The following is a 21,617-nucleotide window of genomic DNA, read 5'->3' on the forward strand; positions in this document are numbered from 1 at the left end:
CTCATGGATCCTCTATTCATCTTCTCTCCCCATCATCATGGCCACACTCACGCCGTGTGTCTCGTTCTTGTCACAGCCCTGCTCCCTCCTTCCCTCCTCCCTCCCTCTGTTTTTAGACACCCAACATATGCTCCCTGTGAGGATCCCCCTGTCCCGCCTACCCACAGCCTTATCCCCATCGCCTCCTCCCCCTCCCTCTCCTCTCATCCCCTTTTGCCTCTGCTCTCCAACTCCCCCTTACTTGACCTTGTCCCTCCTCTCTTATCCTCCTGCTCATTGCCTCCTCATCCTCCCCAACTCCCAGTTCCTTTACACTTGTTGTTCCCAGATAATCCTTCCTTCCTTCCTTCCCTCCTTCCTCCTAGTCTCTGCTCCTCATCATATGTGTTCCCTCCTTCACCCCCCCACATCTTCTTCTAACTCCCTCCCTCCTTTTTCATCTCTTGTCTTCCATCACCCAGGAAGGCTTCGCTTTTTCCTGTACTGCCCTCCGGTGGTCATGTAGTGTAAGGCAGTGGTTCTCAACCTTTTTAAGCCGGGACCCTCAACATAATCATATTTTAACTGGGGACCCCCCACCCTGACAAGCACTAAGAGTTGAGGCATTACATTTTGTATAACACGGTTCTATTTGTGAAAATAGCCGATTGCGAGGCGTTGTGAGCATGTAGATCGGTTATTTTCACAATTTCGGCCTCTAATATTTGACAATTTGGCCAATGTTTTGTCATTTTAGAGGTATTAAAAAGTCCTTGAATTGTCACTTTAGAAATGTGCAGATAACCTCTATACACTTAAACTTTGTTGGTTTGTTTACTGTTGAGAGAGAAAACAATGTTGCACGTTAAGTTAATCATCTGGGGTCCCGACCCACAGGTTGAGAACCACTGGTGTAAGGAAAACATTTGCCTAACCACCTTAAGGCTGCACTGTCAAGAAGGCAGGTGCACTCTGATCAACAAGCTAGTACCAGTGGTTGTCAAACGTTTTAATTTCAAGGACCCCCATAACCCTGAGAGTGTACAAATTGACTCTTAGGAGCAGTTGATCATGAATTTGAATAAGAAATGTGGAGAGACATCTTGTAGGGTAAATAGGCCGACTAATGTGAACCTTTCTTATTTCTGTCAGGTTGTGATCCAATAATATTATTGACTGACACTGATCGCTCAAAAGAATAGGCTCTATGCATATACGCCATTTTGTTCTACTTCCGGGTGTCTTTCGACTTCCTTCACAGGTGTTTCTGATGATACTAATTAAGGCTCTGTTTGATTTATTGTACAGTGGTTCTTTAATTTCAAGGACCCCCATAACTCTGTACAAATGGAATCAACAAATTTGTACACTCTCAGAGTTACACACCTGTATGGGGACATTTGGAATCCACCAAGGACACTTTGAGACCCACTGGTGTAGCAGAGTGTTTCCAGTGAGCCAACATGCACAATATCAGATTCAGCACCCTGACTCTGTTTGACCAGAATGGAACAGACCCTTCATTAGTATCATCAGTAACACCTGTGAAGGAAGTCGAAAGACACCCGGAAGTAGAACAAAATGGCGTATATGCATATAGCCTATTGAATGACTACTGACAACAGGAAGTGACTTCATGGGGCACTGGAAAATCGTGAATATGTTTTGTAAAAAGAAAGATTTTACAGCAACAACATTGCCCCCTCCTGCATTCGACTATGAGCGAGCCTGTCACAGCTTGCTGTCCTTTTGGGATATTGTGACTTATATTCATACATGCGTCCTTTCACCGAGCGAGAAGTAGCAGAAAATTATAATAAAGTTAGACTCAAAGATGAAGGGTCCAAATGTATTTATGGGCTTACAGTATGGATTTGTAAAAGATCCGCAAATTTGATTTAGCCGTGAAAATAATGCCAAATGTTACTGTTTAGTGCTATATCTCTCCGTGAGGGAGTCTGTCTTTGAGAATGACAGCTGTCATGAGTCACAGTGGATGGATATTGCCACCATCATTTTATGTTTTTGTCTGCTTGGTTTTAGCCTTTTAACTAGTTTTCTCATAATAAAGTTGTTTTATTTGTTTTGTAAAGTAACTTTGAGTACCCAGAAACACGCTATATAAATTGGATGTATCATTATTATTATTATTATTAAAGCTATACTGTGTAAGTTGCTCAACTAGTGGTCAGTAGCGTCCGCGTCTTTCGGCCGTTTTTCGCCGCGGACCGGGCCTCACACCCCCGCGTCACCCCCGCGTCTGCCTCCATCTCGCCGAGATCTATCTTTGGAGGGGTCCCTGGTTCCTGTGCGTTCAGGCATTCCGGAGAAACGGAGTGTTTCACCCGAGTATAGATAGAGACACACGGGCGCCTACAAATATGGCCGCCCTATTGTGATAGCTAGCGACCCCACTTCAAGATGCGCTGTGATTGGCCGGCAGTGTATAACCCTCGCTGTGATTGGCCGGTAGTGTATGATGACGTCATTTTGCCGGGAAATCCCGCCCGTCACTGCTAGAAGAAAATATATAAAGAGAAGGCTTCAGAAGCTGAAAATAACGGAGTGGGTGTTCTAAAACTTTAGCGATTTAAGAGTTAGGACAATTTTAAGATTTGTTTTATAAAAAAAGTTACATGGTATAACTTTAAGATAAAGATGGATGTTTCTTGCTAATTCCTAGCAAATGATTGCATTTGCTGTAACTTTAAGCTCAATTCATACTCCACTGCACTGCTTGCGTGTCATGGTTTATTATTATTATATTCTGAATCCATGATCAGCGTTGCCTGCTTCATTGTTGTACCCAGTGCTTGTTGTTATATAATGTGCTTAAAATATAATCTTGCAAATTTTTCATTTTTATGTTTTACCCACAGAGAGAGAGAGAGAGAGAGTGTGAGTGTGAGTGTGAGTGTGAGTGTGAGTGTGAGTTTGTGTGTGTGTGTGTGTGTGTGTGTGTGTGTGTGCGTGTCCTAGATATGAAGCTGGATATGGACCTAGATACTACTCAAGTGTGAGAATTTAATATGAAACCTCCGTAATGCAAAATAATATAATATAAAGACATAACTCTCCATTTGTATGGCCAGATAACTGAGGAAGGGTACGGACTGGGAGAGGCAGATTGAGGACACTTGGGAAAAGGAAACATTTAGCATTTCACTGTGTTACAGGAGTTCATGGTTTATTTTTTTATTCCCTTCTCTGTCCATTTCTCACTCTCTTCCTTTCTCGTTTGCCAACTCTGTCTCTTTCTTTGCCGTTCTCTTACTTTCTCCATCTCTATTTTAGATTCAGCGACAGAATATGTTTCTTTTGACTTCCTCCTTTGAGGAAAGGATATACCCCACTGCACACACGCATGTCTATGCAAACCAACATACAGAACTATACACACATTCTCACGCAAACTAACTTGAAGCTGTTGAATGATGTGGAACATACAGTACACATGGATAAATGGAATAGCAACATACACAAGTACTGCATGCAACCAGGCCATTCAGTCACACCTGCAAACACTATTGGCCCTTAGCAGAGCTTCTGCAGAACTAGCAGAAACCTAGCTATTAAAGCCCCACTATGTAACCTCAATGAGATACTGAAGGACACACAGCCAATCACACAACACTCAGGACAGGCACAGACCTACATGACACACAAGTAGACAAAAGCTGTTGCTCCTACCTGCAACAATACGAAACCAGCCGGTGCACAGCTCCTCAGCCATTTACAGCTTTCTCCATGGACCCACACCCAGGCTCCAACCCCCAGCCTGACGGAGGGATGAATAGAGAGAGGGATGGATGGGATGGCTGGATGGATGGATGGAAGAGACAGGCAGAGTCTGTTGGGCGAGAAGAGAAGAGAGGCCTGGATCAGTAGTTGTCACACAATGCGCCGTGCCTGATGATAAGGGGACAGACCTTTTTCCATGTACCAAACAGACACACACAGAGGCACAGATGTGACGCTGCAGCATAGTAAAGTGGCACACAGTAGTACAGGTAGAGTAAGGTGAGCGAATGAAGGTGACATGGCTTACATTCACTTCACTGTAGTACAACACACAAATCACACACAACTGAAAATCGAAGAATCGAAAATCAAAGCATTATTTATTTGCATTCTTAAACATTGGATAAAAACAGAGAGCGAAACAGTAGATAATATCACACAACTCAAAGTTGACCTAGATAAAAATGGAAACAAAATGAAGAATCATGTCCCTGTGAGAAGAGAACAAAACAATGGCATGTGCTGTTGGCGCCCTCTGCTGTCTAAACGAATACACTACAGTGCTCTCTCTCTTTGGGCACATGATCGGGCATCCCTTTTTTTGCTACTCTTCCTCTCTCACCCCCCTTCTACCTCCCATTCTAACCCCTCTTCTTTCTACCCTGTGACAGAATCATGTAATAAGCGATGATCAACAATTATGGTAACCGCTTTGAAGTTTTACAGCCAGTAGTGTTGTGCATTAACACTCCCACCACAAATAACTGGAAAATAGGACAAGAAAGTTAATAAAAAATGACATACATTTACTCTCAATTTAAAAAGGGAAGATCCATTTATCTGCTTCACTGCCCAAATTATTTATTTATTTAAGCAAGCTAAACTGTCCTTATGCTTAGTGCATTATTTAGCTTAGGGGCAGACAAATCCAACTGTCCACCACAGACCTAATAGGGGACTCTGGCAGGTACAAACGCATTATTCCATTCACCATGAGAGCACTTAAACCCTATATAATTACATGGTTGACTGGAGTCCCCCAGGGCTCTATGCTAGGCGGCCTCCTGTTTTCGCTGCACACCAACATCTACAATAATAACTTGATATATTGGTAAAGATCTACAAGCTCACAACACGTTGCAATGTGTTGCATTGTGAGCTTATAGATCTGCTATTTTCGCCTAATGTCAATAATGACATTCTCATGCAACTGTAACGCCAGAGCTTGTTTGGCCCTTATACTGTATCTCTAAAGGCACACAGTTATATGAGCAGACGGTCAGTGTTCACCGTGATGACATTTATAAGGCTGTAATTATATTATTCACAAGAACTGACTAAGTGATACCGTTATTTATGCATGTAAAATACCACTGACACACTTATGTCTAGTAGGCATGTTCATTTCAAATGGAGCAGACACGGATATACAGTATATCACCGTTCTCCCTACATGCCAAATTACCTCTGCTGTTACAGTAGTTCCAATCTCTCTCTATACTGTACTCCATATCTCCACCGTTCTCTCTGTCTACAGCATGCTACCCTGATTCGTTGTTTAACAGTGAAAATAGCCTATATAAGCACAGACAGAACACATTGCAACCGCAATGCGTTGTGTGCTTGTAGATTGGCTATTTTGGGTGCATGACACCACTGTGCATTGTACGTCTGACGGAGTTATACATTACACAAATATGCCTCCCTCTGGCCTACTTTTGGCTCACCATTTTGTTCAAATCTATCACCTGCAGGGGGCAGTCTTGTTCTTGGCTTGTTACTTTGGAAGGACATCTCACCTCCTCACAGGTCAACCAACCCATGAAGCCAAAACATAGGCAACTAAATACACACTGGCAAGCTGTCAGTGTCAATACAATTCATAATCATATATATATATATATATATATATATATATATATATATATATATATATATATATATATATATATATATATATATATATTAGGGCTGGGACTAGATAAAAAGAAATGAATTAATTAAAGGCTTTGTAATTAATGAATCAAAATTAATCGCATGTTTAATCTTATCAAAATATTTGATCTGAGAAGCAATTTTATATAAAATAAAATGCATTTTGAGTTTTTTAAATCAAAATGTCCCATCCACTGGGCCGAGCAAATAAGCGGTCTGATCGGCAGCTTCTCCCATTGCGTGCACTGGGGTTTGTTAACTGTTGGTTGGTGCACCGGTATGATCGGTACGCCTCAAACTTGTCCAGTGAGAAAGGTTCTATGGTGCAAAAACTAAGCGCGATTAAAATGTGTTTTTTTATTAATCAAAATGAATCACTTAAAGTCACGCATATATACTGTATACACACACACACACAGGCAGACAGATGAAGCAGCAGACAGAAGACACACCGACACACATCCAGAGACACATTAACTCATTTAATGCCACCCTTTCACCACTAGAGGGGGCCCAGTGTGCCACAGACAATCCCATAGAGATATGCTGGTATATGCAGAAGCCCTGCAGCCATGACTTGCCTGAACACTTTCCTTTGTGCATGTACAGGAAGAGGATGAAGTTAGCTTGAAGTTAGCTATTGGCTACCAAGCATTTTAAAAGCCTTATTTTCGTCAACTTAGCCATGATTAAACCTTGCACACCTCATGCATGGGAAAAAAACAGAGAAGAATGAGCTCTAAAAAATCCAATGCAATCCTGGATTGCATTGTTGTGGGTTTGTGCAGTTTGTTCACAGCTTTCAAACAAAAAAATCCGATTGGAAATCCGTTCAGGCATTCTTGAGATAATAGCCATTATGTTTTACACTGTTGTGAGCTTGGAGGTCTGCTACCTGAGTTGTATGGGGGTTGTATGGGGGTTAAACATAAAAAATCGCGATTGAAATCATGTTCACTAGTTTTGATGGGGTCCAAAAAAAATATTTCAAAAAAATATTTTTTTTTTTTTTTTTTTTTAAATCACGAGTATACTCGTGATTGGCACTGTGGGATACGCTAATATATCACGAGTATACTCGTGATTGGCACAGAATGAGTTAACAGAAAAACCTAAAAAGATGATTAATCTGCTCTTGGCACAAAAGCAGCATTTGGCAGAAGTCTTTTATTTCCCATTATAATTTGTCAAGTGAGAATGTTTATTATGGAATAAGCAGTCACTTCAGGCCAAGAGCCCTCAAGTGCTTTGCACTGATCAAAGAGTCCCAGCGATAACATTTCCATAGTTCATTGTCAGAGACACTATGGGACATGACAGAACTGCATGTGTCAGACAGAGGAAACCAAAACAAGGATGGGAGACATATTAGCCCCTTCTCAATTCGGGGGTTGGACACAATGAAGTGCGGGTTTCAAGTGCGATGACGTCAGGGGCACGCTGAGTGCTGTCCCATTTCGTAGACCCCTTCAAATCTACCCTTTGAATGTGCTTTAGCCGGTTACATGAGTGTATCACTGCCCTCCCCAGGAGTGTCCGGTTCTGTCTCGAACGCTGTAGCGAATGGTGAATTGACCACATATGACGTTTAAAAAACTAAATAGTACTATCCTAAAAAAGTCAAAAGTAAATTCCGTGCCACAAAAAAGTATTTTGAGAGTGTTTAAGAAGGTAAAAAATACACCGGTGAAAATAGTAATGGCCCCCGGTTCGGCTTTGCTTGCTCATTCGGAAGTGATCGGCTCGGCTCCACACTCAGCAGTGCTGCACTGCTGTCCCACTTCACTGGCAAAACATGTGTCAGATCAACTGCATTTATCTTGTACTGGACAGCATTGGAGAGAGAATGACCAGAGAGGGATAGGTAATGAGAACAAGTGTGAATAAAGAGTGGTTGCGACCACACTTGTCCGTGCATGAATCCATGCGTTCATTGCATTCACACAAATGTTGGCAGAGCAACCAAATGAGTGGCAGAGCGAGCTATAGAGCTTCTGGTCACTGCTGAAAACAATGCGTTCAGTGTAGGTATGTGTTATAGCTAGCAGCAGTCTGATTAACCACATTAACCTTGGCATCCCTATTTTGGCATTATATGGGAACATTGAAAAAGCATGTGTTGTGAGCATGTTGATCTGCTAAACACCATATCCTACCCTAGCTAGGCCCGCCCTTTGAAAGGTGCATACTATGAATTGGGAAGGGGCTTATTTTTATTACTAGAGGTTACTAGAGGTTCGGGCCACTACACGTCCCTCATATCAATTCGGACAAATTGGCGGTTCTGGAAAACCGCGTATCCAACTCGGTGGTGGGCAATGAATTCCCTCGAGTCCTTGCTGATGCATGCGCCAAGGTTGAAGTCAGTCGGTTCCATATATGCAAATGACCATATATGGGCACAGCTGTCGGATCTGTCTGTGGCTCTGGACAACCGGATCTCCATATATGCCTATATATGGGCCTATCGGGTTTGTTTATGGCTATGTCTGAGTCGGAGTGAGGTCGCTGTGGTCGGCCAGCCGGCCCTCCTATAACCAATTTTCATAATGGTGTCCCTATTTTAGGCATTTAGTCATTATAGGCAAACATTTTCAAAGTGTGTTGTGAGCTTGTAGATCAGCTATTTTCCTCATTGTAACATGATGAAGTACACAGGGTTCAAGTGGTTAATCCACTCTGAAGATACTGACCAGGATTAGGATATTAATGGCCGATAGTGGCCCCTAGAGGCATTGCTGCTCCATTACACCAACCCTGACAAAAGTGATTTTAATTGACTAATGTTGCCACTCACAGACCCCCACTCTCACTAGTGGCTAAAAGTAAAGTGAGGTTAGATGACCCTGGATTCAACTCTTCTGAAAGAAAATAACCATTAATAAAAAACACAGTATTGAAAATAATGCCAATAAAATCTGGAACAAAGAAATCTAGTTCCCTGTGGCTTTTCAACCTTAGTTAGGACAGGGAGCTGGAGAGATGAGGCAGCACTCACAGGTGCAAACTTCAGCCAGCGTGAAGAAAGCCAAAATACACATGCTTGTACTGCTCAAAACCAGGCCAACAGGCGTTATCTACATGAATGCTAGCTTTCCTTTTCTGGCCATGTTATAATAGGCAAATATTCAGCAAAAATAACCGATATACAGTACAAGCTCACAAATCTTCTAGATAGAGCTTGTAGATCAGCCATTGTCTGCATAGAGAACTGGTGTAGAGGGGGGAAAAGTAGACAGACCCCTAAGGCACCGGGGTAAATGAAGTATATAGGGGGCACCCGGGCACCCACTGGCCTAGTGGTCAAGGCGCATACCACATATTAGGCTATAATGCCTGCTGGCGACGCCGGTTCGATTCCCGATCCGGACGACCTTTGCCACATGTCATTCCCCATCTCTCTCCCCATTTCCTGTCAGTCTACTATCCTATCAAATAAAGGCATAAAAAGCCCAAAAACAAATCTTAAAAAAAAATGTAAAAAAGTATATAGGATTTAAATGGTCTATCTGTATGCGTGCTTCTTATGTTTAATTATTTTTTGTTTATCTACTACTTCTTTATGTAGGAGAGGACCTGGTGAGACGTAGGAGGAGCCCGGCCAGGAGTCAACCCATAGAGCCTAGTTCTTCCACGCGCCAGAATAGTACCCCCAATCCCGGCAGAGTAGTTCCAGTGCAGCACATTGAGTGACCCTGTCTTTCCCTAATAGGACTGATCGTGGATAGCTACTGGGACGTAAGTCGGGACTTGATCAACCCCGGCTGGGTCACCTGGGCGAGGGTGTATGATGTTGCGAGACCCGAAACCCGTCGACCCCAGGCTACATCACTGATGATACGTCCCAGTTGCATCCTTGTGATGTTTTTTTCATTATTATCTTTATGTAAAATTATAAACTAAATAAACATTGAGTCATAAAAAAGCCTAATTTATGCTGTTGCTGAAAATAACAGATTTTCAGGCAAACCTGTCATAATGTTATCTCAATTGTCAAACCTTTACCCCTCAACAAACTGTCAACACTATACAAGATACAAACAAGTCCATGCATTACGTGCACACATACATATTATAGAGTACATGCAGAACTATCAAATCCTGTTAAATAAAAAGTCAAAACATTTTAGCATATAATGACGTATACAAAATAGGGATGCACGGTTTTAATTGGTTAATGTGCTGCAGTATGTGCAGTATGTCATGTAGTGCCGTAATCATCCCAAAGTCCAAACTGGGACTTCCCTTGGTTCATGTTCCACCAGTCACGTCTCATGTCCTGCCGTTTCCTGCACCCTTCTATATCGATATCCTTCCAATCTCTTATCCCATCCTATCTGTCCCCAACCACACCTGCACTGATGAAGGATGATGATTAGTCAGCACCATTACTGCATATACATACACTTATACACCCATACACACAAACGTATATAAATATACAAATGGCAGTTGTTAGTGCATTTAAGCCATAACAACATTCTTTTCAACAGCAGGGAAGGGCCTGCTGGGTAATAAGGCAGGATGCCGCGCAAAGTGCCTACGTGCTGCCCAGCCACTCATGGATCTGCTGGTGTTACTGTTCTGACAATGTCCTCTGTCATCAGCCAAGTCACTGCACTGCTCAGGGGACCCCACACACACACACACACACACACACACACACACACACACACACACACACACACACACACACACACACACACACACACACACACACACACACACACACACACACACACACACACACACACACACACACACACACACACACACACACACACACACAAAGGATGAGGGTCTTCAGTGAAATTAGCAGTAGCACACACTTCCTGATTACTTGATGTGATATCGCTGGCTGACTGACTGCCCACCCCTACTGGTGGACTTGGCCTGTTTAGTCTGTTGCGGTCACATGTTTTAGCCATGGCATCATGTTCTTAGATTGAAGCAGCCCAGTCGTCGGCTACAACAGGGAACTGCCCAGACATAATAAGCGAATCTAGCTGATCTACAAGCTCACAACGCATCGCAATGTGGCGTATACTATTGTGAGGTTATTAGATGGGCTGTTTTCCCGCAAAGAGATGTGATATAGAGGGAAAAGACATACAGTGCCAGTGAGAGCCAGGGAAACAGGGCAGGGATTGTAAAGAAAATAAATATAATTTTGTCACCAAGAGTGGAGAAATGCCACAGTAGTGAACAGAGGCCAATAATGCAATAATGGCACAAATTAAAGAATACGGCAGCCTTGTGGTTTGTGTATTTGACAAACGTCAATGTCAATCCATGTCACTGTCTACGTCATCTTGGACACATAATGCAGGGCTATCAAATGAAATGGCTTGAGAGAAAAGCTTTCAAATGCAGTCTTCCTACATTATAGTTCAGAAGCTATGTTCAACAATCAATAATGTATTTTCTTGACCACCATTGTACACTGCTCAAAGAATTTAAGGGAACAAAATGTTCCATTAATTTCTTTGAGCAGTATACATGTCAGACACCGAATTAGAGATATAATTAATAAAAGTTTCATGGCTTTGTGTTCTCATGGTTCTGAGTACATGAGGCATTGATTGCAGACAGAACAGCTCAAATATTACATACTGTATGGACTGGACAGCCTCATGACAATAGTTGTGCAATCGCTTTGCGGCTTGTGTAATTTCAAAGTCCACTACGATACAAAAATAAAAACAACAATGTTCAACAATGTAAGAGCTCAGTTGGTAACCAACTCTAATCATGCGGCCACCGCACCAGCAGTCAAGGGACTGCGTCACTGCATGTGCCAGCCACACCAGACAAGACGCAATTCTGTCTGCCAATAAATGACTGTAAGGTCTTGAGTTGTAATGGTCTCATATGACTAAATGTCCTGTTTCACAATTGGCCTGTTCCGCAATCCTGAAGCCCATCCAGACAGAGCCAGGTCCAGGCTCTACTCCAGCCCTCCTTCTCTGACCAAGCTCCAGTCCTCTCCCCCAGCCTCAGGACAGTGCATGGAAAAGATGAGTTCATACCTACTCCAGCACTGGTCTGCTCTGCTCTGTGGTCTCCTACCCTAATGGTCTTGATGTCAGCACTGCCCAATGTGAGCGTCTTACTCACACCAATTACCATATCCACACAGAGCCCAAATAAACACAGCCCAACTTGCTATACTATCAGCTCGCATCTATAAACATTTCTAGAACAGCCTAATTAGACCGCTCCCAAGAGCGGTGGGCCTGGCTTGGAGAGCTAGACTGAAATGACAGAATCAAGTATGAAGCAATCTCCTGTATAAAAGGAGATTTTAGTTTGTTTCTTTTTTTTATCATGGGATAGATACTTTGCAGAAACCTCTTTGGGAAAAAGAACATGCAGCTGGACAATATCAATATGTACTAATGTAAGTGGCAAGTCCATGCCTGTATTAATCCTGAATTTTGCTTTTACTTTTACTTTAAGTTGCCTTAATTATTTTATACTTTAGCTATTGAAAAATAGCAGATATACAAGCTCACAGCGCGGCACTGCAAGTTTGTAGATCTGCTATTTTTGAAAAGTCGTGAAAAGATGTGTGCAAATCTTTGAATATGTATTTTTAAGCAAACATTTGTAACTAAAATGTTGCTTCTGGGGGGTCCCTGGAACGACATATTTTGAGATGGGGGTCCGTGGCCAAATACACATCATTTTGGGGGTCCTTCACATGAAAAGGTTTGAGCACCACTGACATAGAAAAATAGTTAAAAAGAAAAAAAAAGAAGATATTCACGATTTTTCAAAAATAGCAGATCTACAAGCTCGCAGATTGTATATCTGCTATTTTTTCAATAGTTAAAGCACAGTCTAAATAGGTTAAACCCCCTCCCCCTATGAAGAACATTCATGGGGGACCCGCAGTGTGAATCCTTGTACCCAGGGCCCAGAATTTGGTGCGACACCCCTGCACACACACGGCGCGCGCTAGCCACACACACACACACACACACACACACACACACACACACACACACACACACACACACACACACACACACACACACACACACACACACACACACACACACACACACACACACACACACACACACACACACACACACACACACAGTTCATACTTAGTGGCCTGCTCTAGTTTGGTTGGGCACCCACGAGGCCTCCCAATGACGCATCAGTGACGCATAACACATCCTAAAATAGGAGCGCAATACATTTTAAGATGCATTTATCTTGTACTGGACAGCATTGGAGAGAGAATGACCAGAGAGGGATAGGTAATGAGAACAAGCGTGAATTAGGAGTAGTTGCGACCACGCTTGTGCATGCATTCGTTCATTCATTGCATTCACACAGATTTTGGCAGAGCGAGCTATAGAGCTTCTGGGTCACTGCTGAAAACAATGCGTTCAGTGTAGATATGTGTTATAGCTAGCAGCAGTCTTATTAATCAAATTAACCTTGGCATCCCTATTTTGGCATTATATGGCAACATTTAAAAAGCATGTGTTGTGAGCAAGTTGATCTGCTATTTTCACGAATTATTATTCATTTTTTTTTTTTTTCATAAATGTGCAAAATGTAAAATTGATGTCACAAACTCACAATATCGATCGAGATATTTGGTCAAAATGAGTTTGATATTTTTGCCCTTATCGCCCAGCCCTCATTTCTGCATAAAAATGTATTTCTCCTCCTGGGAATCGAACCTAGGATCATTGCTAGGGCTATACCAATCAAAGAAAAATAACGCACATCCTCCGTGCTTCGGTGCCGAGCTAAGACTGCCAACGCAGTAATACTAGGAACAAAGAAAGTAGCTCGCACTCACTTTTTTGGTCGCTCCAAACATTTATTGACAAGCAAAAATAAACATTTTGACCCGCCAGGGTCTTCTAAAAAAGTGAGTGCGAGCTACTTTCTTTGTTCCTAGGGCTATACCAAACCATCAACAGTTTAAGCCCCAACAAACAACCATTTCTTGTCTTCTAGGCTAGAAGTGTGAAGCGATCTACAGTATCATGAGTAGGGCGGGGGCCTACTATCATGGCATTAGTATTAGCCATATTCTCTTACCAGCTGGCCCAGTGAATACACCTAGTAAACGTGACACGATTTCTAGCTCTTATGTTCTGACAAATGCAACCTTTATCCTATTCCCTCCCCAGTGTGTGCTTTGCTCTATCAAGTGGAGTATTGGAAAATAATGTAATTGCGCTTTGATGACACGTACGTACAGTATGCCTGTGTAGAGCTTTCTTTTGGGGTGGGGGGCGACTGTACTAATAGGTGATCTGCACTGCTGGGGACTTCATAAATATACGGTATGGTCCATGCTAGAGCCCGACCGATATATCGGTCAATTCGATATATCGGTCGTTTTGGAGGTAACGGTATCGGTATCGGTGAATTATTCCACCGATACCGATATTTTTTTTTTTTTTTTTTTTGACCCCATTAAATCTAGTAAACATGATTTCAATCGCGATTTTGCATGTTCCACCCCCCATACAACCCCATCTTTCATACAGGGCAGCCATCTTTGCTTACATAACATGAAACGTAAAACATAATGGCTATTTTCTCAAGAATGCCTGAACGGATTTCCAATCTGATTTTTTTGTTTGAAAGCTGTGAACAGCCTGCACAAACATGGTGCATGCTCTGTGCATGGGCGTGCATGATCTGTGCACTATAAATTACATGGAAGTCTATGGAGATTTATGGCAGGGAGAACCCAACGAAGGCATATTTAATTGGCAGTAACTGAGTTAATTGTCTGTAACGTGTCTGCGGATAGAGCATGAAACCCTGAGTTATATAGGCCTATGTGTGGGCAATACCAGAATTATCCAGCAGAGTGCAGTATAATAGTCCAAGATGCAAGCCAACACTACTGGAGCTGCTGCCTCTCGTGTGTCGTTCACTCACCACATGCACTGTCTAACTCTGATTTTTCATGTTGCGGTGGAGGAAGGTGTGTAGGCCTATGTGAAAATCCACAGAGAAATATAGATGTCTGACTATAGACTATAGAACTTGTGTTGTTTAATTGCTTGGCAATGCATTTACGTTTGGATAAAAGACACATATTAATTCATAAACGAGACAAAACACAGCAGAACCCCCAAATTAAAAGAGTATTATTATCCAACAAGCAATAGAAATTGATAACTGCGACCAAACTTAAAGTTTGACATGAAAAGCACAAAAAAAGCAATAATCTGACCATTTATCCGAGGGGCGAGCTGTCAATTAAATGATCTTAAATGAAGATTTTTTTTTTTTTACAAAACATCGGTATCGTATCGGTATCGGTGCTCTAGCACTCTCCAACATCGGATATCGGTATCGGTCGGAAAAAATGGTATCGGTCGGGCTCTAGTCCATGCATACATAACGCACGCACACACATACACAAACACACAAAAGGGCTCGCAAGCCTTGTTCTCTTTCCCCCGATTTATACTTGGTTGTGCGACACAATGCGCACCCAAGTATAAATCAGGCATTACTCATCGCTCACTTGCTTCACACCAACTCCAGAGTGTCAAATAAGCATATGTTCTCCCATAATTCCCTCAGAGAAATCCTAAGCTCACCCACACACTGCTGGTGAACAGCTCACCCATATGCCTCAAACAAATACTCTTCCGGAAAGATTCTCAGCTATGCCTTATATGAGCACAGGGCAAGTCGGTGGTGTCTATATGATGCTCAAGCAGCGCACCCACGATTTCGTTACAGAACATCCCATGCCCTGACATTCAGTCTGCTTGCAAAAGGACACTTTAAACTAAACACACAACTGAAACAATATTTCGTCAAATTTTAACGAGGCTACATGGCTGTGACCTAATCTAAAGGACAACATCCGACAGTAGCTTACTCGCCAACCTTTACAAAAACTCAGTGTCACTCAAGGAGAGAAATGCTACAGAACCAGATGACTCATTCACCCAACATTGGATAATTATTGTGAGAATATTGAATCTATTGTGGCTAGCCGACTGTCAGGTTGATACTCTACCTCCCACAAAAGAACCCCAGGCTTCCCCCATGAGTAATCCTTGGTAAGTCCCTCAGAGAACACTTTTAGCTTTACAAGAAACGGACCAGAACTCTTTATTTACACCAACTAGCCAACCAGTTGCCAAACACCTCTGGGAGCTTGCTCAAGGGCACTCACAATATGTAGCCTAATATATCAGCACCTTCCCAAACACACATTTTCACACCTAGTTGGGGGTCATCATCTTATTTTAGAAGTATAATGTTCTATACTGTAACTGTATATAATGCTATCCTCTGTGTACACAATTCAAAGTACAATAGCAACATTACCCATGTTGCCAAATCAGACAAAAAAAAACATTTATATTGCATATAGTAGTAGTGTATATATCTTATATCATTACCTTTCTGAGAACAAATTCCTAATACTCTTGTTATTCAGTGTGACCTTACCAAGACGAATTCATCAGGCTGTAAGTTTAACAATTATTGATTCTGCTTCTCAAATTTCTATTTGTATTCTTTCCATTATATTTATCTAAAGTTCATGAGCGGTGTGGGCATGCAAGTGTGATAAGAAAAGCCAGCCATGTGAGCATGTGACTCACAAATGTTGCCTCTGTCCTGTGTCCTCCCTAGTTCCTACCGGTAAAAGAAGAATTCCCAATAGGAGACAACCTTGGCTTTGAGCCCCTGTCTTACTGACATCAGCAAGTCTCAACAGGCCTAGGCCCGCTGAAAACTATTTAGGCTAAATGCCTCTGTCTACAACCATACACTGGCAAAACAAGAGTTGTACACAACACATTTTCCAAGAAATATGTGAAGTGCTTTGGTATTGTCTTTAAACTCCAGCCAATTAAAGTGTCCAGGGAGTTGAATCTAATCTAGTGTGTATTCCCTGGGGACTGTAGCATCACTGGGTAAAAGGACCGCCCAGGACCTACTGGCTGTTAATGCTGCAAGTTATGCTTTTCACAGCTCCACAGTCCACATAGGAAAAGTCAAGGAAATTTCCCAGGCTCCATTCCCAGGCAAACCACACCCAAATCTGAAACCTCACTCCTCACTCCGTGGACCAGATTTCCCACATATCTCTAACCTCAAGCTGAACTCAGTGGGGCCACATGTGCTGCAGGCCTCTGGGATGTTATCACAACACATCATACTGTATCTCTAAAATTAAACACATTTCCTGTGCTCTTGGCTACGAGCACAGTGCCGGTGAATATCCACGTCTACCACAATATTGATGCAAAGATATGAACACATCCAGTGTTCTTTTTCAATAATCAAATTGCTAATGGAAGATTTCAATTTAACGCCCTACAGCTCCTTACATAATCACACCCTGAGAGTAATTAATGAAACGGCTCAGTAATTTTCCCAAACAGAAAGTTGTTTTTCTGTTGTGTATGACATCATGCGTTACATAACCTGATACTGTAAAACGAGCTAGAAGAAAAGACTGAGCACAGCGACACCAAAACACAACTACTCAGCACTCAAGATTGTCAGAAGAAGCGCTTCACTCCTGTCCTCCTGTCTTTTACTTCCATTGCAATCAACTGCAATCTATTCCATGTCCCTGTGGATCTCAGGGTTATGTAATAATTAGAGCCTGACTGATATCAGTCTGGCCACTTTTTGATGTCATCAGTATCAGCAATTGTGTAGCCTATGTGTCCCGGTTTTAACCACTTTGAAATGGGAGGCAAATTCACAAATTGTTTAAGTAAAAAAAGAAAAGTTCTTTCCCTGAAATTAAAAACCACCTTCACAAAGACAACCAGAGGTGTGCATATTAGTTGCGTCACAAAATAAACATTAACATTAAAGAAATTCCATGCATGGTAGTGAAATGGCTTGAACAAGCTTTCAAATGCAATCATCCTTCTACCGAACAGTTTAGAATTTATGAATGATATTGTGTCAATAACAACCTGACCTTATTGACCTTGAACCACCGAATTGCACCCTTTGTCAGATAACAAATACATTATACATAATACGGGTGACAACACGGCTGAGCACGATGGTGTGGTTAGGGACTTTGTGCAGTGGAGCGAGGACAACCATCTCAGGCTCAACGCAAGCAAGACTAAGGAGATGGTGGTGGACTTCCGCACCTCCAAGAGAGTCCCCCCAGTACCAAGCACCATTAACGGAGAGGTGGTTGAGCTCGTGGATAACTACAAATTCCTCGGAGTACACCTGAATAGTTCACTGGACTGGTCGGACAACGCGCAGGTGATTCACAGCAAGGGGAAAAGCAGGCTGTTCCTCCTGAGAAGACTGAGATCGTTTGGGGTGTGCAATAGGATGCTACAGATGTTCTATCTTGTCATGGCAAGTGTCCTCTTTTTTGGTATAACATGCTGGGGTGGCAACAACAGAGCAGGTGACACGTTTAACCTAAACAGACTGGTGAAGAAAGCAGGCTCTGTCGTTGGGTCCTCTCTGCAGGGGGTGGAGGAACCCCCTCCATCTAGAGATCACCAGTTACTGGAGTAAGAGAGGAAACGACCGCTTTACCTACCCAGGACGGAGATGTGAGAGATTAGGAAAATCTTTTGTACCGGCTGCCCTTAAGCTGTACAACGAGACACATAACGGACGCTTGAAAAGGTCTCCCTTCCTAACTTAGACTGACGGAACCATTGCTGTATTGACTTTGACCTCTAAGGAACTATTGCTGTATTGACTTTGACCTCTAAGGACCTTCCAGGAAGAGTGCTCATGTGCGTCTTGCGGTGACACGCTTCCTAGTTTCTTCTTTTTTCGCACTGATTTTTTACATTGCACTATTAGGTTGTGTTGGTAGTTTCTGAGTATTTTTGCTTTGTTTAACAATGACAGTGAGATACTTGTTTGCACTAACTAGCATTGACTGCTATGGTCTCTTTTGCAAGACACTTTATATATACTTATATATTATTCGCCCCCTCTATTGATGCACCTTCTCTTTATTGGTACTGTACTGCTCTTGTCTTTGTTTTGTTTTTTTCCCCTCTTATCTATCTTTTCTTACGTCTCTGTAACTTTGTAAATAACTGTATACTGCTGTGCTACTACTGGACAACTGAATTTCCCCCTTGGGATAATAAAGGTATCTATCTATCTATCTATCTATTATATGAGTTTTAGAGCCTTGTGTAGTAATTTGATTATGATAGCATATTGAGACATTGCGGACAGAGTGACATGATATACACAATACACAAACTGCCTTCTTACAATAATGTACTTTAAAAATTGCCTTTTGTGGTTTCAGGGGTGTCACGGTTTGTGCCTATCCCAGGCCTGCTGTCTATTGTTCTGATGTTATTAATTGGTGGTGGTCATGAAACTAACTTAAATTGCATGAAGTAGCACATTTCATTCTTTTTAGCTAGCCGCACACAATTGCTTGTACTATCTATACAGTTAGATGTGGGCTTGAGGGTTCAACTCTTATTTAGAGATCAGCATCCTTGAGAAATAGTTCAAGTTTGAAGATAATTGCACAATGAATTAAAAGCAGTATTATTAATAATAATAATAATAATAATAATATTTGTTAAAAATATATATTCCGGTTTTATATTTAATTTAGATAAATGGATGTGGAAGAACTGTGCATGTGCAACACCTGATTTAGATACATCTCAGAAATTAGATTAATTATAATTTTTGTCAAAGCACTCTCTCAGCAGCACAAATCAGCGCAACGTCAGTCTTGCGATAAGACAATTCCAAAAATGCACAGAATGCGGGGACTGTCCGAAGGTTCATTAATCCGAAGGTTCATTAGTCCGAATTTAGTTAGGGTTACTGAGGTTAAGGTTAGGGTTAGGGTTAGAGTTAGGCATAGTATTCTTAACAAATTCGGACTAATGAACCTTCGGACTAATGAACCTTCGGACTAATGTACCTTCAGACCAATGCCATGGCACCCAGAATGTAGGCTACTTGAGGTGACTGAGTTCATAGCACAAACAAGGTTAGTAGGCTCTTTGTATGACTTTGGTTCCCTTTTGCAGAAGGTGGCATTCCTGTTTCTAGCAGATTTGAACTGGTTGAAATTATCACATTTGCAGCAGAGTCAATCAAATGGAGGAACAGGAAACGGGAATGCACCGTCTGGAAAAGGGAACTGCAGCCATGCACAGAGCCTGTTCAATGTGGGTTTCTCCTCGGCCAAAGCTTGTTGTTTTTGTGAGCCCAAAAGTTGTAATACCTTAAGCCCAAATCATTCACACCAAGGAGTCCGCACCTAGCTGTAAGCAAGTTAAGCAACTCTTAGATGCAACCATAGCATAGGTCGTATTTACTACTAGTAAGACACCTCAGGGCGACAGGCGACCTCGCCCCATGTCTTGGCCATCTGGCCAGTGATGTATATCGGACCAGTTACCCATATATGGACATTATGGAGACCCCTGGTACCCATATATGGAGACCCCTGGTACACCCATATATGGAGATATGCTGTGAGAGCCCAAACATGCTTACTCAGTTATTCTGTGAAAGTCCTATGATGTCTATGACATCTGACATCATACCCTTTTAAGCATGGAGATCCCTGTCTGAAGAACCAGCCACACAGATATGGGCTGTCTTGGCCATATGGATTCTGTTAGTGTGGTATGTGGCTGATGTGGCCTCCATATATATTCATTTGCGACTTTGTGAGTGTGACTTGTGTCACAGCAACCACACTTGCAAATTATATCCTTGTCTCTTTATGACCATATATGGAGATCCCTGATGTCATCAATATTAAGCCCATATCTGGAAATGCCCATATATGGACATGGTGTAAACTGACATATGGTGTTTCAACACTGGTACTTAGGGCGTCTTGGTAATATGGCATCTAGCTGCAATACCAAACCTTGATAGCCCATACATCAAACAGAAAAGTCAGATCTGATTGTAGGTCTATTAAATGACAGTAAACTCACCAACATTGCAGCTACAGAAAACTTGGATTATCTTCTTTGTATCTGCCATGTTTCATAAAAATCCACCATGTCCACCATAGATATAGATATATGCACATTTGGTCATTTTACATTATTGACCAGATAGCAATTAATTTACACACACACACACACACACACACACACACGCGCGCGCGCACGCACGCACGCACACACGCAGTAAACTGTCAGTCTCCACAGAGAGGTGTATGATGTATTGAGGCCAAAGAACAACAAGAGCAAAACAAAACTTTTGCACACAGCTCTTGTAAGATGTAAAGATGGAGGACAGTCAGGACACCAAGCAAATACGACAAAATAAACCCCTAAAACCGAAATAAAAGCTTTGTTTAGTGTTTCAATAAAATGTTGCCACATAGCAGTACAACATTGCCCACGGCCACGCCCTCAGCATTTTGTTAATAACCATTCCAGTAACAATCCACCATGCAGTCATTGAATGACTGTCATTCCTCACTCGACAAACCATAATATTTTGATATACGATACCCGTTGCTGCGCAACGCGGAAGATATATTTCTGAAACTTGATTCGCCATGTGTATCCCTGCACTTTACAAAAGTTTAGATAGTTGACGTGGTGGCCGAACTGAGATACTGTACCTTACACGCTCCTGCTTCTGTCCTGTTCTTTTAGCAAATCAACCAGAAGTTTCAGAAGAATCAGATCAACGCTACTGTATAATTGTAGCTGTTTAGTGTAGCCGACGGTGCTGCAGTGATCGATATGCATGGGTGGTAGGTTTGGTCTCTGCGCGGCCGACTGCAGTCTGCGCCTGCTGTCACGAGCCCGGGGGGGTGTGGAGGGTAGGGGAAGGGGTGCTGGGGCATGTAGTTTACTCACTGGCAGATCCAGTTCAACAACTCTTGTCAAGTCAAGGTGGATCTCCTTTGTAAAAACAGGGCCAACAATGGCACCTGCATTATGCATAACAACAGTAGCCTAGGTATTTTTTATTCTTATCTTGAA

General features: G+C 42.2%; 1 protein-coding gene across 3 annotated transcripts in view; it reads right to left on the bottom strand.

The window, feature by feature from the left end:
• The window catches only part of sgip1a (SH3GL interacting endocytic adaptor 1a), a 111,943-nt gene extending 90,554 nt beyond the window's left edge, over positions 1-21,389 (bottom strand). For all 3 annotated transcript variants that reach the window (XM_080726288.1, XM_080726287.1, XM_080726286.1), the window contains exons 1-2: positions 21,251-21,389; positions 3,670-3,829 (exon numbers count right to left, since the gene is read on the bottom strand). In XM_080726288.1, the coding sequence (XP_080582414.1) occupies positions 3,670-3,712 (43 nt within the window). In that variant the 5' untranslated portion in view covers positions 3,713-3,829; positions 21,251-21,389. The remainder of the gene's footprint in view (positions 1-3,669; positions 3,830-21,250) is intronic.
• Positions 21,390-21,617: the final 228 nt, after the last annotated feature.

Source organism: Nannobrachium achirus (assembly GCF_963921795.1).
Source record: "Nannobrachium achirus genome assembly, chromosome: 1".
Classification (NCBI taxonomy): domain Eukaryota; kingdom Metazoa; phylum Chordata; class Actinopteri; order Myctophiformes; family Myctophidae; genus Nannobrachium; species Nannobrachium achirus.